General features: G+C 35.6%; 1 protein-coding gene and 1 pseudogene across 1 annotated transcript; both read right to left on the bottom strand.

Moving 5' to 3' along the window:
- Positions 1 to 9054: 9054 nt before the first annotated feature.
- LOC114103520 (HIG1 domain family member 1A, mitochondrial pseudogene) lies at positions 9055 to 9336 on the bottom strand (annotated as a pseudogene).
- Positions 9337 to 14855: 5519 nt separating this feature from the next.
- Dkk1 (dickkopf WNT signaling pathway inhibitor 1) lies at positions 14856 to 17196 on the bottom strand. Its single transcript, XM_027949253.2, has 4 exons — positions 16951 to 17196; positions 16543 to 16705; positions 15241 to 15384; positions 14856 to 15109 (listed from the first exon to the last, which is right to left on the bottom strand). Exons 1-4 carry the CDS (start codon positions 17194 to 17196, stop codon positions 14856 to 14858), a joined length of 807 nt encoding a protein of 268 aa, XP_027805054.1.
- Positions 17197 to 17556: the final 360 nt, after the last annotated feature.

Genomic DNA, 17556 nt, shown 5'->3' with positions numbered 1-17556 from the left:
TTGTGGCTCAGTGGAAGCATACTCATCTGGCATGTGTGAGGCCCTGGGTTTGATCCTCAGCACCACATAAAAATAAATAAAGTAAAGGTATTGTGTATAACTAAAAAATAAACATTTAAAAAAAGAATGTAAGTCTTTTTAAAATATGACAGATTTTTTACTTAGCTTTACAGAAAAAAAAATATGTGAAAGTCCAAAGCATGATTAGTTAACTCCTCATGAACTTACTGCACACACAAGTTTCTTTGAGAAAGATTTAAAATGCACAATTTTTTCTACTCACAACCAGGTACTGTGATTCACCCAGAGATTCTGTAGTTTACATTTTACATAAGTATCTGTCTGATTGTGATACTGGGGGCCCACTTTGAGAAATACATCATCCAACAGCTAATGCAGTAGTGAACTATTTTGCATTGCTTCCTGGTAGAAACTGAAAATCCTGCCAAGGAAATTTTCTCAATTGAGTGCCGGTGCTGAGACCACTAACCATAAGCAAGATCAAGGAATTCATTTCAAGAGAAAAGACAAAGGGATATGAAGAGGTAATAAACATATTCAATAAAAATAAATTCATCAATAAGCAATCAATAGCAAATTAAAATATGTAAACAATTTTTATCCATTTAATTGTTAAAGATTAACAATTAATGTCTACCGTTAGGACAGATGCAAGGAATTGAGTCCCCTCTCCAACACTGATAGTAGGAAAATAACATAGCAGATGCTACTATTGGAAGGCAATTAGCAATATATAGCACATGTGGAAGTGAAAAACCTGTGTAAGTAAAATCTTGCATAGATACACAAAGTAATGTATGAGAATGTTCAGCACTATATTTGGAAGAATGCAAAATTAGACATATATGGACAACTAAAGAAAATAATTAATAACCCAGCAACATCTGTGCTATAAAATGGTAGGCAATATCAATAAAAATTTAATATATTGAAAACCTACATAACAATGTATCAGTATGAGAAAGAATTTCTGCCTACAGGAATTATTGGTAAAATATCTGCCTTACATAACAAGGATAGCAAAGATCCTTCTACTTTGAAAGTACTCTACTTTGTGTGAGTTTTATGGTCACCTATTAACTTTTATATCTTTTGCTTTGGCATCTATCGACATAATGTTTTTTATACAGAAGTACTGAAGAAGAGTAGTTCTCATTTCATTAAAACTGTTAGAAAATGGTGATTTTACTTTGAATTCTTCTTGCTTTCACAAATTCCACAGATTAAAAGAAAAAATAACTTCAAATGTCCTAAGAAATATAAGTGCCACTTGAGAATTACAGAATCTGAATCAGTAAGTTAATAGATTAATGTAGTTTCACTATAACTTGTATCACTATTCCTAATTCAATATTTGATTGTAAATTATCACTTGTTCTTATTCTAGAGGCAAACTTGTATTCTTATATATTAGTCATGGTTCACATTCTCTTTAGATTCAGGATTAGACATAAATATAGCTCTCTCTGGGTATGCTTACTGATTCATGTATTTTAACTCATTGCATAACTTGTTGCTTATACAGTTGTCTGCTTATACAGTTATGCAAACTGCTTATAATCTGTGTAAGAGTGCATTCTGACATTTCCTATACTTTATGGTAAATATGTATCCTGCAATATTTCTATTACATGAGCCCCCAAATCAGTCTATACTGAAAAGTTAAATAAATTGATAGAAATAACAACAGGTTGACTAAGTTGACAATTCCCTCTTACTATCTAACCTCATTGAAAATCAAAAATCTACCTGATATTAAGGAATGCTAGGTCAAAGGTGGAAATGATTAGGACTGAGCAAGGAAACCAGCTCCAGATTTCACTTCAGAGAATAGTGGTCCTCAAACTTTGCAGCTTTTTGGATTTCTCTGGGGATTTTTTAAAATTCCCAATGACCTGGCTGAGCTCCATACCAGTTACATCAGAATCTCTGTGGGTGGAACATCAGTAATTTTAGAGCAGCCCAGAGTGATCCAACAAGCAACAAAGTTTGGAAAATGGGATCCTAGAAAGCATTCAAAGTTTTTAAAGAGCAGCCAGCCACCTCAGCAGATCAAAACAGTGAAGGTGCTAGGTGAAAGCCACAGACATCACTGTGGGTTAACAGGACAGTTGGTGTTTAGTTTAAAAGAAAAAAAAATACTTTAAGCGAAGGACTAGAATCCTTAAGTCTTTGACACCTGTGCCTTTCACTGGGCATGAAATAATTAGAAGTTAGGCCACCTGTGTGTATTTTCCCCACCTCAAACCAGATCAAGCTTCAATTATGTAGAGACCAAGAGTTCAAGGAATTAGACACTAGAGATCAGCTTAAGCAGGTGGTTTACTGTTTTTCTTTGCTTGGTACTTAACTTTCTACAAACTCTCTGTGCCTTCTACAACAGGCCCTGTCACCTGGCAGTCACTGCACAAGGCTTTCCTGGTGATAGAATATATCTGCTCTTTCATTCAAAAACAAACAAAACAAAACAAAACATGAAAGGCTTTATAGCGACAGTAGATGTTTTAAGTATATGCCATTTCACCAATTTCAGCCATTTTTAAGACCACAAACTTTTTAGAAATTCAACAGCTTTTCAGTGTTCATTTAGTCACAAGAAACCACTGGTTTTGAATTTCATTCTATGGTTTGGAGAATTTGTGAAGTCAGCACACAGTAATATTAATGATGATGTTAATATGTGCATGCCCTCTTGAATTATAAATTTCTCTGATTCATGATCATTTAAGAGGTGTTCACTAGAACTTGCTATGATGGATCTCTTCAGCTAATCAGTCATATATGAAACTTATTTTAAACCTTACCTTCTAAGAAATACAGACTTTTGATTTATCCTGTTCAAATCATAAGGGGTAGGAGAATGAAAGATTTAAAAATAATTATTCTTACTCCTTTTCCCTTTCTCATTCACTGGTAAATTTCTTACCCAAACCTTCCCAGTCTTGGGCCTTGGCACACAGGTTATGAAACATTCCCAGATTAAGATACATTCCAGGTATTCCCATTTCTAGCTGCAATGCTTTGCAGTCAAGTTCAGGAAAATCAAGGTCTACATTCCACAAATCCTTTCCAAGATTAAGGTACAAACATCAATTCTTCTGCTATTTCAAAGGGACAAAATAATGACAGTGGTTCCCAAACTTGCCTTATTAGAATAACCTATAAGACTTCCAGAAATTTTAAAGTCTAGGCCATACACATCAATCAATCACAATTTGGGGGGCAAGTCAGCCATCTGAAATTTTTGAAGCTGTCCAAGTGACCCCAATACTGGGAAACTACTGGGTGCCTAATAGCATCTACAGACTGTTTTTATTTAGCTGGGGTTATTTCTGGGTTTGAATTCAGAGATTGAAAATATTCCATCTCCCTTTAGAAAAGACAGATTAACTAAAAATGAGAGGATCTGTAGTATGATCAACCTTCAGAAACAAATGAGCCTGACAGAAGTATGTGGTCACTTTATCTCAGTTCACTGAATTACTATCAAAAGTAAAATTCCTTTTTTTGTGGAAACCAAATAAGACAAGCCATTCATTAACATTTTGCAAAGCCATCTAATCATTATATAAGAAAATAGTAAAATACATGGGAGTATATTATATAGGGAGTACCTAAAATTGTTTTCAATTCTCTATGACTAATTTTTGATTTAACATTTCATTTATATAATTATGTAAACCTATCAATGAAAAATAATAAAATCAATACATATTTTATCAAAATTTTATTAAATTATGATCATGTAATTTTGCATATACAGTTAATTAATAAAAATACAAATTGTAAAACTATGATTTTTAAAAAATTTTAATGCAGTTAAATAGTTCTGCTGCACAAAAACAAATGAGGCCCTTAGCTTTTTGGTGTGTTATGAATATGATGAATACTACAGAGGCAAATCCATTCAGGGTAAAGAACATGTGAGTTCATATATTCATTCACAAATCTTTATTGATCAACTACTATAAAAACAAGACCAGAACTGAATGCTATGGATAGAAGAATGAACTAGATCCTTATGCTCATGAAGATTACAGTTGGATGAGGATGACAACTATTTAACAAATAAATATAGTTTATTATCATTGGAGTAAGCTATAAAAAGAAATGTATAGTAACACATAAAGCCTTGATTTAACCTGTGATAAAATAGTGGTTCAGAGAGGAGTTCCCTTTGAAAGATTAGGCAAGTCTTCATGAGATGAAATGGACATCAGAAGAAATTTGGAATGACTCTGGTTATGTGGCTAAGTTTGTTTCTGTTTCAATTTCTCTCATTCCACATTTGAAATTTATTAAGATGAGTTTCTCAAAAAAAATTATCTGCAAACATAGAGAGTAACCTCTAATACCCCTAAAAAGTAGTTACCATATTCTCACTATGGCCTTTGGGACCATAAACATCCAGATTGCAGTCATCATTGTGCTAGTTTTTAGCTGTGTGGCATTAATGACATCAATTTATCCCTTAGTACCTCCTTGTCTCATTGCTTTGTTGATAGAGTGAACATTTATACATACATGCTAGAATTATTACAAGAATCACATGAATTTATATATTTACCCAACTTCAAGTACTGTTAAATCCTTAACCAATAAGTTAAGGATTTAGTACCTATATGGTCATATTCTTGGGAGTAAAGTATTTTGATTAAAGGTTATTTAGCAATGGGTTCCAAAATTTGATCATACAATATTAACCAGTGGAAGGGCCTTAAAAATACAGATTCGTAGGTCCAATGTCAAGACATTCTGATTTGGTAGGTCTTGGAAATCCCTGGAATCTATAATATTAAATTTTTTTCTAAGTTCTGATTCTTGTCTGAAACGTCTAGAAAATATTTTGATGGAATTAATGGAATTTTAATGGGATTAGGAACATCTACAGGAACACCTTGCTTTTACCTGATCCTAAACTGACATGTAAAATCCCTTCCTGATGATACCAGACACATCACCACCGTGATGTAATTATAGCATTTGAATTAACAAGTAACCAAAATAGTGCTCACACAAGGGCACACTGAAAGCTCATGCACATTGGAGTCAATACAGAGCTGTAGTGGAAGGGGCACTTATTAAACAAGCCCTCTCTTCTTTTTAGACACTATCCTAAGCCCTACAGCTGTGCAAAAGTTCAAACTTGTTTCTAAGTTCTACCTCAAAGCTGTCAGTGCTCATCAATTTTGCACTCCAAGAAAAACAATCACATAAGAAACATGAATTTAGATATTTTTCTTGTGTAAGTCTTAGATATTTTTAGTACTTTAGGATGAATCTATGATATAATTATACCAGATTTTTTTCTTCTGGAAGTTAAAACCACTCAGCCATCATTTGTTAATAAATAGCAAATGGTAACCATAAATGCAGTTGCCACCATACAAGGTATAATTTGAAGGATGAACTCGAAAGAAGTGCAACTATAATCAGAACACAAAAACAACCTTCATGAAACATAGCACATGTTGTGTATAGGTGACTTGGTTACTGTCTTTAAATGCAAATTTTTTTTGTTTATGTTTTTTTTTGTCATAATGTAACTTGTAATGTAATATTACTGTGTAAAAAGCATCCTTTTAAAGAGACATATAATATAACCATCTAACATTAGGGTTATTTTATAAACTTTCTTGGTTTAGTCAAGAAAATTATTCAATTTTTTAAAAAAATATTTTTAGTTGTAGATGGACACAATACCTTTATTTTATTTATTTATTTTTATGTGGTGCTGAGGATGGAACCCAGTGCCTCACATGCGCTAGGCAAGTGCTCTACCACTTTCTACAACTACAGCCCTGAAATTATTCTATTTTTAACATAAAAACAGTTTACTTTCAGTGTGAGGTATCTAATCTTTTATCACCCTCTCCCCATATTTTTTTCATTAAATCCACAATAAGGGGCATAGACCATTTCATTTTCAATGATATATTTAATGGAATTTAATGAAAGAAGTTTTCCTATTCAGGAACGTGAGAAGCTACATATTTCAAGTTAGTAAATATTTTAGACTATTTTTAATGCAACTTTTAAGTAATTTAAGGAGTACAGAAGCTTCAGATAGCTACTGAGTTCCATTCATAGTCATTAATTAAGAGCCTGGACTATGGAGATGAAAATATGGTTCGTTCTAAATTCTGGTTTTATTACAGTAGCTACATGACTGTGGGAAACACTTTGAACTACTTTTTGGCCTGGGTTTTCTCATCTATAGAATGGGAATAATAGACTTACATACCTTATACAATTATTGTGAGAATGAAGCAAGTAAATATGTGTCAAACACTTAAGATGGTCTCTGCTTTCAAAAAGGCTATAGTTATCATTACTATTTCCTGTCGATTGTATCACTTAATTGAGAGGAGGTTTTATTTGGCTGAGTTCCAAAACATGAAGAGAAAGTAAAAATATTCATTAAGTTCCAACTGTATATCAAACACAATGGGGGGTGTGCTTTCACATTTTATATAAGTTTTAACAATGTGAATTCAATTGCACCCCACAATTTTATGCCCATTATGCCCATTGTTCATTAGACTACCTACATTTACTGATGGTAGATCTCTGACATAGTCATGCTGAGAGCTAGATTTGGGGAGAGAATGAAGGAAAGGAGAAAGGTAAAATCTGAGGCTTATGTTAGTTAAAGTAAAATGTTAAAAACTATATCTAGATGGCTTTTAGCAATTAAAGTTTATTTCTTGATTACTCAAGTGGAAATGAGGGCAGAGGAAATGTGCTCATACTATTTAGAAACCCAGGCTGAGGGAGGCTCTGCCACTTATAGCAGGGCTGTCATTATCTCCCTTAATACCTCCAGATGATGGGCACCCAGGAGGTGCCTGCAACAGCATCTCCAGGTCACCTCCCATTGGTCAAGCTTAGTCATGTGGCCACACCTAACTGCAAGGGGAGGCTGGGAAATGTTTCCAGGAGGCAGGACAACTGGCTTGGTGATTAGCTAACAGCTCTGCCATTAGGTGTTCAACCATAAGGACAGATCTCAGAGAATGCTGCTGCAAAAGTCTAGGTAGCTAGGATAAAATCCAGGAAATTAAACCATTGAAAGCCTATGCAAAGCCTGAGGAAATGAGAAGGGATAGATGAAATCTATGAACAAAATAAGGAAAAGGGAGAGAGGGTGTCAAAATCAAGGAGAAAATTGTTGAATGAAGTGTTAACATGAGGAAAACAATTGCCTGTTGCTGAATTTTGTGGAAATGGACCCTAGCCTTAACAAATTGAAAATCCTGGCTTGTTTGTTTTAAATGTTTTCTACAATAGCCCATCCAAGTGTCAGGACATGACAGAACCTGGTACTATTTGATCAAAGAGATAATCAAGACTGGAGATAAAACTGTGAAATATGCAGAGCTCCCAGAATAAATCATTTCTATCCTCTTCTCATCACTGGCTTTCTGTTTATATTATCTATGAAATCCAATCTCCCTGCCAGCAAGATTATAAGTCAAGGTATCTGAGAGCTTTAAACAGCCATTAGGTCCCATCTTTCCCAGATGTGGAACACTTAGGAAAATCTTAAAATTGAGCAACATATATGTTACTTATGTTATCTTTGAAACAAATATGATGTTTTTAGAGTTCTTTTGAGAAATGTAGTAAGTGAAAGATTAGAGCATTTGAAAAACTATGTATGTATTTCAGATCTATGTGTGTGGGGATATATAACTTCTAGGTTATAAATGACAATATATTTTAATTCATCTGTATCAATGTCCTTGAAATTTTCACAGAACTGAAGACTTATTAATTAAAGAGCTAACTGTGTGATCAGGAAGAAAGGAGTAAGATTTTTCTTACAAATAAAAATGTCTAAATTTAAAGTCATGTCCTGCTAAAGTGGTTCAAGTATTTGTGTGACTTATGTACCCTGTCACTCAGTTGATCACAATATATAATTGTTGACAAAGTAAATATGGAAATAGGATCATAGAAAAAATGACTATTCTAACAGATTGTGACTTTTCTTTTGCCTCCTACCTGTTCTTTCTTTTGAATATTTTAAATCATTTGTTTCAGTATGTTCTGTTTTCTTGTAATTTTACTGAAATTGACACAGTGATTCTCATTCATTATTTTTTCTTCATTCAACAAATACTTGTGGCACCACTTCTTAGCTGTAGTTCTCCCTGTCAGTTCTTCTTGCATGGAAAATAATTTGGTCAGGAAGTGAAGGATGGTTTCTTTGTCTGCAGTTTTGGGAAAATTCCGGAAGAAATATCTTAGCACTAATAGTGATTTTCCTAATCAGAATGAAACCTGTAAAGATATCTGCTTAATGTAAAGGAGTTTATGAGGCAAATCCAAGTTAGTCCTACCTTAAGATTTAATAGCAAAATCTTGCCTGATTATTGTAGAAAAAATGGAAAACAATGAAAAAAGATTAAACTGTTACCCACATTCCAGAGAAGCCATCTAGAATCAGATATTTGATGTTCTTATAAGTAATTCAAATCATACCATGCATGTTACATGATATGCATTTTTCAAACATTCAAATATGGAGAATGTTGAATGTTTCTTGGTTATCATTTCAGTGATTGTAGAATATTTTAATGGTGCATGCCTATAATCCCAGAAACTCAGGAGGCTGAGGCAGGAGGGTTACAGATTTGAGGTCAGCCTGGGTAACTTAGCGAGACCTGTCTCCAAATTAAAAAATGAAACCGGAGCTGGTGTGGCTTAGTGGTAGAGCACTCTGGGTTCAATCTCCAGTACCAGGAAATAAAAACAGAAAAGAAGAAAAGAAAGAGAGAAAGAAAGTTAGTTAGTTACTGCACTTAACATTTTAAACATATGACAAATTGTCTAAATGAGCTAGTTAGTCAACTAGTCACACTAACAATTTGGTCACCAAGTATATCAAGCCCACAAGAAAGAAACTCAATGTTCAAAATACTGTGCTATCATTGAATCTACTCAAATGATTTATCTTTGACATAAATATGTAACCTAGGTATGAGGGGAAAAAGCACTTCTAATAGGACCAAGACAGCATGTGCTCTTCTAGGATTCAGGTCTTACCCAGAATTTCTTGATATGGAATAGCCCAAAGCAAGTCTAGTTGTTCCCACAATAAAGCCTTGGGCTGCTACGCACATGTGGATCAGGTGAGTGGACAATTTGGTATTTCCCCTGTTCTTCAATTTCTATAATCCATTTACAACAATTGCTCCAAAACCTGCCATTCCAATGGGGACAACTGGTGCCTCTTTAGCTTTTTGGATGAGTTTGGATCTCTTGATCTTCATCATATGAAGAAAAAGAAACATCTGTGTTGGCTGACATAGTAACTCCTTGAAGATTCTTCCAAAAACAACAAAACCCCTCACAATCCTAACGGCTTCTCTCATCTGCTTTTAATTTGAACTTCAGAGTGACACGGATATGTGAAAGGTTTCAATATAGAGCTCTTTCTAAAAGTAATTTTTGCTAATGAAGAGAAAGTTGTGAAATATTGTAAAATGTAAAATAGAGTTAGGCTCAGCCATGTCTTGTGCCTTCTGCCAACTTTACTTTTCTATAGCATTTGTTTAATAGTTTATAAAGGCAAGGAGTTGGTTACATTGCCCTCCAAAGATAATTTTACATCTAGTGACCAGAGGAATAGTTTAGCAGTCAAGCATATTTTGACTTTACAATAATGGCTAAATGAGCATGAACAGGTCCTGGGTTTTATCCCTGCATGAAAAAAATAATAATTTTATATTTAATAATATTTAGAAACTACATCATACTATTTTAATTCATAACTTTTTGGAAAAATAAATTCACTATGATTTGTAAAACCTTGTATTGATTACATTAGTCAAAACCAGAATTGTCTCAAACTTAATTTCAACTCTACTTAATTTGACAACTCTTGCGGAAATTCAAGTAATATTGTTCTTACTTTATAACCCTTTTGATCAAACAAATTATATGTGTATGAAAGTGCTCTCACAATCTCTCATAATCTTTTTTTAAACAAATATGTCTCAATCTTTCCTTCAACTGTCTTGCCACCTAATACCATAACTGTTGTTGAGAAGAGTTTTTATCTATTCCTTATGAACATATGAACAACAACAATATATATATTGAAAGAAAAAGAAAAGTCTTCCCTTCAAAAGAAACCCTATACTCTAATCACAGTGGAATAATATTCCTATTTTCTTAATTTGGTATGTATTATTTTATTTTTACAACGACATAATTTTGCTTAGTTTCCTCTGTCTCCAATGGCCATTCCTTTATTTTCTATCTTGTGAACTATGTCTCATTCTTCAAAGACTAATTTGTGGAACATATGACCAGTGGTACTTGTCTTTATGCAATCTTTGTAGAAATGCCTTAGTTCTTATTGAAGGTGAACTGGATATAGTCCAGTTGCTTGGGTAGCCAAGCCAGAAAACTAGACCCAAGGTAAACCCTCGATAAAAGCTAAGCCAGTAGGAATCCTTGACCAGGTATTTGAGGTAAAGTCTGAGAGGCTATGCAATTTGCTGAGCAGAACTGAGCTGGAAGGCTATTTATACCAGGGAAAGAATTTATGCCACCATAAAATCATATGGCGCAATGTTAAATTACAATGGAGCAGCAATTATAAGCAAGTTAATGAAGCCAGTGTGCACAATAACTCACATACTGATTTTCACAAGAACTGTCAATCTGACTCATGTCTTCTTTTTGTATCTTATATATTACTACATACAAAGAAAATTTGTTTTAATTACTTTGAATTTACAATAATGGCTAAGTGAAAATCACAAATTATCACTCATTCCACTTTTTTTTCTCTTCCTAGGTGAGTTGAATATTTCAGTTTTTGCTTAATCTGAATTCTATGGATTGAAATGAAGATAAGGATATATGTCTAAATGTTTTCTTTTCCTTGATATAAAAAGGTCTTGAGAAGATGATAGTTCAAATATTTTCTGAAGCTTTTCTGAGTAGCTATAGGCTAATTTAATTGTTAATGCCTTGTCAGATACTAATGCAAATTATCTAACAAAATATGTGTTTTAATGTTCAATTTACTAAATCAATGCCTGAGACAGGTGCAATGGTATTATAATGCATACATTTTTATCTAACCTACATTCTAAAGTCTATATATTCTCTCCATAGTATCAATGAGGTTATATTTATGCCCATGATGCAGCTAGAAACTGCAGGAGTTAGGAGTCTGCCACAAATCTATCTCATTTCAGAGCCATGCTTCTAAATACTATACTAAACCAACTCCTAGCACAAATGTTTGCTTGTTGTCTCCCTTATAGCTCCTCAAATTTAGAAATCAATATTGTATACAACTTTTTAAATGCCAGTATAATGTCCACGGATCAGATAAGCCTCAATAAATGTATATTGAAATAAAAATTACCAACATTATGTAGATTATGGTCCTAGATTATTGATGCGATTGACTATTTCTTAAATTGGTTTTGATACCAAACATAAAAAAGACCCACATATGGACACATGGTTATACAAACATCAGATGTTCAAATTATGGGGATTAGTTTCTGTATTATTAGTAGTATAGAGATAAAAATGTATTTTTATGCTTTGATATTAAACTCAGAGTAGTATTTCTAGAAAGTACGAAAATTGTAATTAAAGAATTCAGTGAAAGACATTTATAAGCCTAATGGTAGCATTGTCAATATTTTTCTGAGACTATAAAAGAAAATTAGTAGCACAATAGTTAAATAATATAGTCAAATTTAAAAATGAAAGAAATTTTAATGATTTCATGTATAATTTCCACAAGTGGCAGTGAGTGCTAATTGGACTATGCAATTAGAAACACTGATAGAATTTATAACTGCATAATTATGTTACTAAGGCCATGAGTGAATTAGTAAAAATTCATTTACCATAGAGGGGAAATAAATAAAGTGTCTTGATCTGCTAAAATATTAATTATCACATATGGGCTGCATATTTATAGTTTTTCTTTTAAGCAACATAAGTTATCCTCGTTTCTATCAATAGATTAAACAAAGGTTGAAACATTCAACCCACTAACAAATAGGAAAAGGCAGAGAGGGATTTGTGGTTTTATTTAATTAACTATTTTAAAATGAAAGTAATTAAAGCAACTTTACCTTTGACTATGTGCCAGAGATTACTGTTTACTGTGAAAATGTTAAGATCAGCCTTTATTTTCCTATTTCTCTTTTGATAAAATTTAGCAAGAGTGTATAATTACTAGGTTAGTGATAAGCAGACCCGTCAAATGTAACGGGCATGTCTTTTAGCCTTAGAATTGAATTTACAGTGACAAAAGCATTCTCTACTCTGAACAGACAGTCAAAATACTAATATTAAAAAGGTGGAATCAAAATATTCTCATTGTTTAAACTACTCAACAAAATTTCTCTAAGTAAAAAAATTAGAATTGAAAAACAAAAACAAAAACCCTTAATAATTATCCTACAAGTACACCAGGACAGGAATACAAAAATCTTGTATCTATGACACAGTATTTGTTAGAGCACAAACTGTGGAAACAATTTGATTGTCTATCAGTAATGACTGGTGGAATAAAATAGAGGAGAGCCATTGCAACATAGTACAAACTTGATGCAACTGTTAAAGGATGAGTCACCTCTTTCCATATGACACAGAATGTTGTGCAAAACACTCAAGTAAAGAGATTGAGGTGTAGGGCAGTGTGTAGAGTAGCACAAAATAAAATGCCTTGTGAAATATTCCCACAGGCACACATTTTCCATTAAAATAAATCATTTAAAAGTTAAACAATGCAAAATATTTTAAGCAGCCATTATGTAAAAGTTTTTGATTTCTTTAATGATCCTCTTTTAGGTATGTATTGTCTGACTTTCTCTTCTGCCTTCTAGCCAATAAAGCATCTACAGTTTTGATAACTTTTTCCAACTTCATAAATGTGCAGATTTCTTTTTCTTGGGAATCTCATTTCTAAGTTCCCAGGGGGTAGGAAAAAAGTATCCTCCTTGGTAGATTTCTCACTCTCCCACCCCATTCTGAGATGGGAAATAGGAAGGGATAGAATAATGGACTGAGATGTATAGAGGTGGACAGTCTGTGTCCACAGTGGGTTCCTCCGAAAGGAAGGGATCCAATAACCAGGGCCCTTTAAACATTTGCTCCTTTCCCCTCTAAAACAGAAGGCCCTTCTTTCTTCTTTTTGATGAAAGGGTTTCCTGTTTCCTTTCCTCTATTGTGTTTTATTGAAGAAGGCAGTCCTTAGAACTGGCCTTCCTGGCACTTCAGAAAACAAGCACATATAGAAAAAGAAAGTTTCTCCTGGGCCAGGAAGCAGAGACTTCAGACAGAAGGAATATAGCAGCAGACACCCTGCCAGTTCCCTCTCACTAAAGAGCCAATCCCAGCTTGTGTACTATGGACTGAGCTCCTTTAAAACCAACCACTTCCGGGAACACAAAAACAACAAACATTCTAGGACAGCTGCACTATTTAAGGAAACTTTTTTTGGATAATTGATCAGTTGCTACCATCCTTTGAATGCCTTGAACCCAGCATTTTGTGGTTTTGATGCAGACTTTCAGAAATACTCCATAATAACTATTAATTGGGAGGTTCGTCTTCCCTTTCCCCTGTATAAATATCAATTTTGGCAAGGAAAAAATGCAGATTTTATGGCATGGGTTATCTTTAAACAATACATCCTTCTCCTCATTCCAATTGATAGATTGTTTTTTAAGCCCAAAGTGAAATATTCAATTCACCTAGCAAGGGAATGGAATATCAGAAGATTTGTGATTGTTATTTAATAATTATTTTTTAATTCAAGTAATTAGAACAATTCTTCCTTGCATGTAGGAGTATTTAAGATACTTCACATTAATTTATTCAGCACAAAATTGGCATATATCTGCAGGCTATCTTTCCATATACACATCCTCTTCCTGCCAACCACCATGTACTTTGGTATATTTTGTGAACAATTTTTTCTTTGTCCCAAAAGTATTGTCCATTTAAGGAAAATACTACTAATTTGTTGGGAATTGTTTTTGAAAGTACTAATGTAACATTCAACCTCAATCAACCGTATTCATCTGAGCTTATCAGTAGAGAACACATTTCTTTAAAGATACTAATATTGTCTTAACATGTAGACAATATACTTTCTTTGATCTTCTTTAAACACATCACATTTCTCTTCTTTAAGTGCATACACACACACACACACACACACACTTTCTCTTTCCCTCTTTCTCTCTCCTCTAAGATCATAGTCCCCAAATTTATCTATGCTTGTAATATTTCATATTAAATGTTAAATTTTATTTCAAGGACTATCACAGCCTAGAAAGAAATTTAATCTATGCATTGAGACAGTACATTTCAGAGAATAAACTAGCATTTTCATATTTAAAAAGTTCCTTGAAGTTTAGACTCTAGAATTAAAAGGGAAAAGGGTGTGCATTTAGGAGCTATAAACTGAAGTTATTTATTTCATTTCAATATAGATTATTTATCAGAGTCAAGATAACAATGAATGTGTACAAAAATTTACATAACAAGAGAAACAACAGACAATGCAATGCAGCACCTTTAGAAAAATAATTAAATGTTTTCTTGCATTTACAGGAAGTGCCACACTGAGAATTTACAATACAGTAATTTACTGCAAACACAGGGGAGTTCCATAAAGAAACAAAGCTCTTACACTCCAGATTTTCAGAAGGTATTATCGGAATGCTTAACTATAACCACAAAATTTGTTCATCCTTAGGATTGAGCTGACAAAAGTCATAAAAGATTTTCATAGCATATATTATATAAAAGGAGTCCACTGTGTTGGGACAGCTGGTTTAGTGTCTCTGACAGGTGTGAAGCCTAGAAGAATTACTGGCTTGATGGTGATCTTTCTGTATCCGGCAAGACAGACCTTCTCCACAGTAACAGCGCTGGAATATCTCCAGCCCATGGGAGCCTTTTCTCCTGTGCTTGGTGCATACTTGACCTTCTTTGAGGACAGGTTTACAGATCTTTGACCAGAAGTGTCTAGCACAACACAAACCTGTGGCACAGTCTGATGATCGGAGACAGACAGAACCTTCTTGTCCTAGGAAGGAGGAGACAGTAGAAAAAATAGTTAAGCTTGCTTAAGCTAAGCTTGCATCATTTCACTAAGACAATTCAAAAGACACTTCTGATGTGCTAACAAAGAATGAACATTAAAGTCCTTCAGTGTACCTTTGGTGTGATATATTTTTGAAGACAGGGTGGTTCTTCTGGAGTACCCATCCAAGGTGCTGTGATCATTACCAAAGCTTTCAATGATCGTTTCCTCAATATCCCCTCTATGGAAATGACTATGATCAGAAGGCATACATATTCCTGAGAAAGCGAGAAATAATAATTAATTCCTAGGTTGAAATGGGTTGTTGCTAACAGTTGTGATGGGCCAGCCTATTATACCTGCAGCATCTAGAGGTATCTCATTGTAGTCAACTTATTTTAAATACAAACCAAATTTTCCACCCAGGGTCAGTGCAAACTCTTCAGATGGACAAAGTATCAATGATATACTGTTTAGTTATTTGCAACATCTCCAGTATAGTCACTTAAAAAGTGCTTTCCCACTAACTGTGGTAGTGCAGTGACATTTCTGTCCAATTTTTAATGCACCCTTCTGATACATTACATAAAAATTTTTTCTTAAAAATAACTTTTCTGCTCTTCATGCTATATGGGTACTGCCAGACTGTTAAACAAATGCACATCCAGCTGTCTGGAAGATTACAATCTCACCCACCAGTTACTTTACTGTATAATTTCTATATTACAGAGATTGAATTAGTTCATCCTAGAATACTGCTGGGTCCCAAAGAGGTTAGCCACCCTGTAAGTTTATTTCTGGAGACCTCTTTGGCTGTCTTCAGTCTACCTCTTTTTGAGACATTAAATTTTCTTGGATCCGTGGTTGTGGGGAGGGGAAGTAGTTTTAGGGAAGAGAGGAGGAAGGTTGAAAAGGCCTGGATGCTGGAGTACCAAGATATCCCTTAAAAATGGCCAGTGCAGATAAATCACTCTGTCCTTTGCCTGACAACAGTTTAAACTTCCAGGGGCCATGAGGAAGAAAGGACAGTTTGGACAAGCCATGAAAATGGAAAGAGCAAGGAAATGCCAGCTGTTTTCTTTGGTTTCTCTTTCAAAAGGATCCCACAGACCTTCCCAGGTCCCATCTTCCTCCCTGCCCCCTCCCCTGCCCCAAATTAACCTCAAGGCTACCCTCGATAAGGTTTTATGGAAGGGGCCACTCTGAAGTAAACAGTAGTGTCAAATCATTCAGGGACATAGGAGAACAAGGATCATTTAGACCCCCATACTTTCTTCTTCTCCCAGATTAAACACTCATAATGAAGATACTTCAGGGGAACTTTGCATACTGAACACCCATTTGGGGGAGGCGGTGCTGCAAAGTTCCAGAGCAGAGTGTATTTTCTTTTATCTGTAGATGCTGGAATGCAGGACTGTTGGAGTTGTAGAACTCACCATTTTTGCAGTAGTTCCCTGGGCAGCACATTGCGTGACGCATGCAGCGTTTTCTGCGCTTCCGGCAGGCGAGACAGATTTGCACGCTGGCGCCCCCTCCGCGGGTGGGACTTGCACAGTACTCGTCGGTGCTGCACTCCTCGTCCTCGGCGCACGGGTAAGGCTATGAGAAGGGAGCGGAGAGAAGGTGAGGAGCCCCGGCATTCGAGTACCCACACTTCTGAACCCGGACACTCATCTCAGTCCCTATCTGTACACTCTCCAAAAGCTGTTGCCACCCTCCGCTCCCAAATACAGCATTTCCAAAGATGCCCTGAATCTCAGTCACCCAGAAGGCTCCGCACCCTCCTCTCCAAATGGGAACGCTTCAGGGTCACAGCGTCCTTGGATCCCTGCGACCCCTCTCACCTGGTAGTTGTCAAGGGTCTGGTACTTGTTCCCGCCCTCGTACAGAATTCCTGGTGCAGCGCTGACTGCAGAGCCTGTGTGCCCGGCAGCGCCGCCCAGTGGTGGGGGCAGGTTCTTAATAGCGTTGGAATTGACCAGAACCGAGTTCAAGGTGGCGCTCACACCCTGCAGAGAGTGGCTGCAAAGAACTGCTGCTATCAGGGCGACCAAGAACCGAGCAGCTCCTACAGTGCCCAAAGCCGTCATCTCAGAAGTACTCAAGCGGGAGAAAGAGAAAGGAGAGATGTCACTTTGCAAGCCTGATCCCAAGGAAACCTTGCTGGTGCGGCTGGCTACAGAGTTAAGGTTCCCAGAGCCTCCAACGATCTCAGAGTCCTGACTGCTGGGCGCAGGGAGCTCTGCGCCGCCACCGCCACGGTGGCTGCCTTTATACAGCGAGCTCTGAGCATTCCGGCCCCTTGGGGAAGACAACAAAGCCGGGATGGGATTTCAAAGCGTTGGGAGGGGCTGGGAGGGGGTGTGTTTGTGTACATGAAGGGGGGGGGGAATTTTGACACTCTTCACCCCTCCTCTCCCTTGCACGGTTGTTCTATTGGCCCAGCTCAC

Source organism: Marmota flaviventris, chromosome 4 (genome assembly GCF_047511675.1).
Source record: "Marmota flaviventris isolate mMarFla1 chromosome 4, mMarFla1.hap1, whole genome shotgun sequence".
In the NCBI taxonomy this organism is placed as follows: Eukaryota; Metazoa; Chordata; class Mammalia; order Rodentia; family Sciuridae; genus Marmota; species Marmota flaviventris.
Note: the sequence above shows the minus strand (reverse complement) of the source record. Positions and strands in the feature narration are given on the sequence as shown.

Coding starts and splice junctions, on each gene's coding strand:
- Dkk1 (XM_027949253.2), bottom strand. CDS start 17,196: ATGACGGCTTTGGGCACTGTAGGAGCTGCTCGGTTCTTGGTCGCCCTG. Junction 16,706..16,950: donor AGACCCTTGACAACTACCAG/GTGAGAGGGGTC, acceptor CCCTTCTCATAG/CCTTACCCGTGCGCCGAGGA. Junction 15,110..15,240: donor AAAAATATATCACACCAAAG/GTACACTGAAGG, acceptor CCTCCTTCCTAG/GACAAGAAGGTTCTGTCTGT.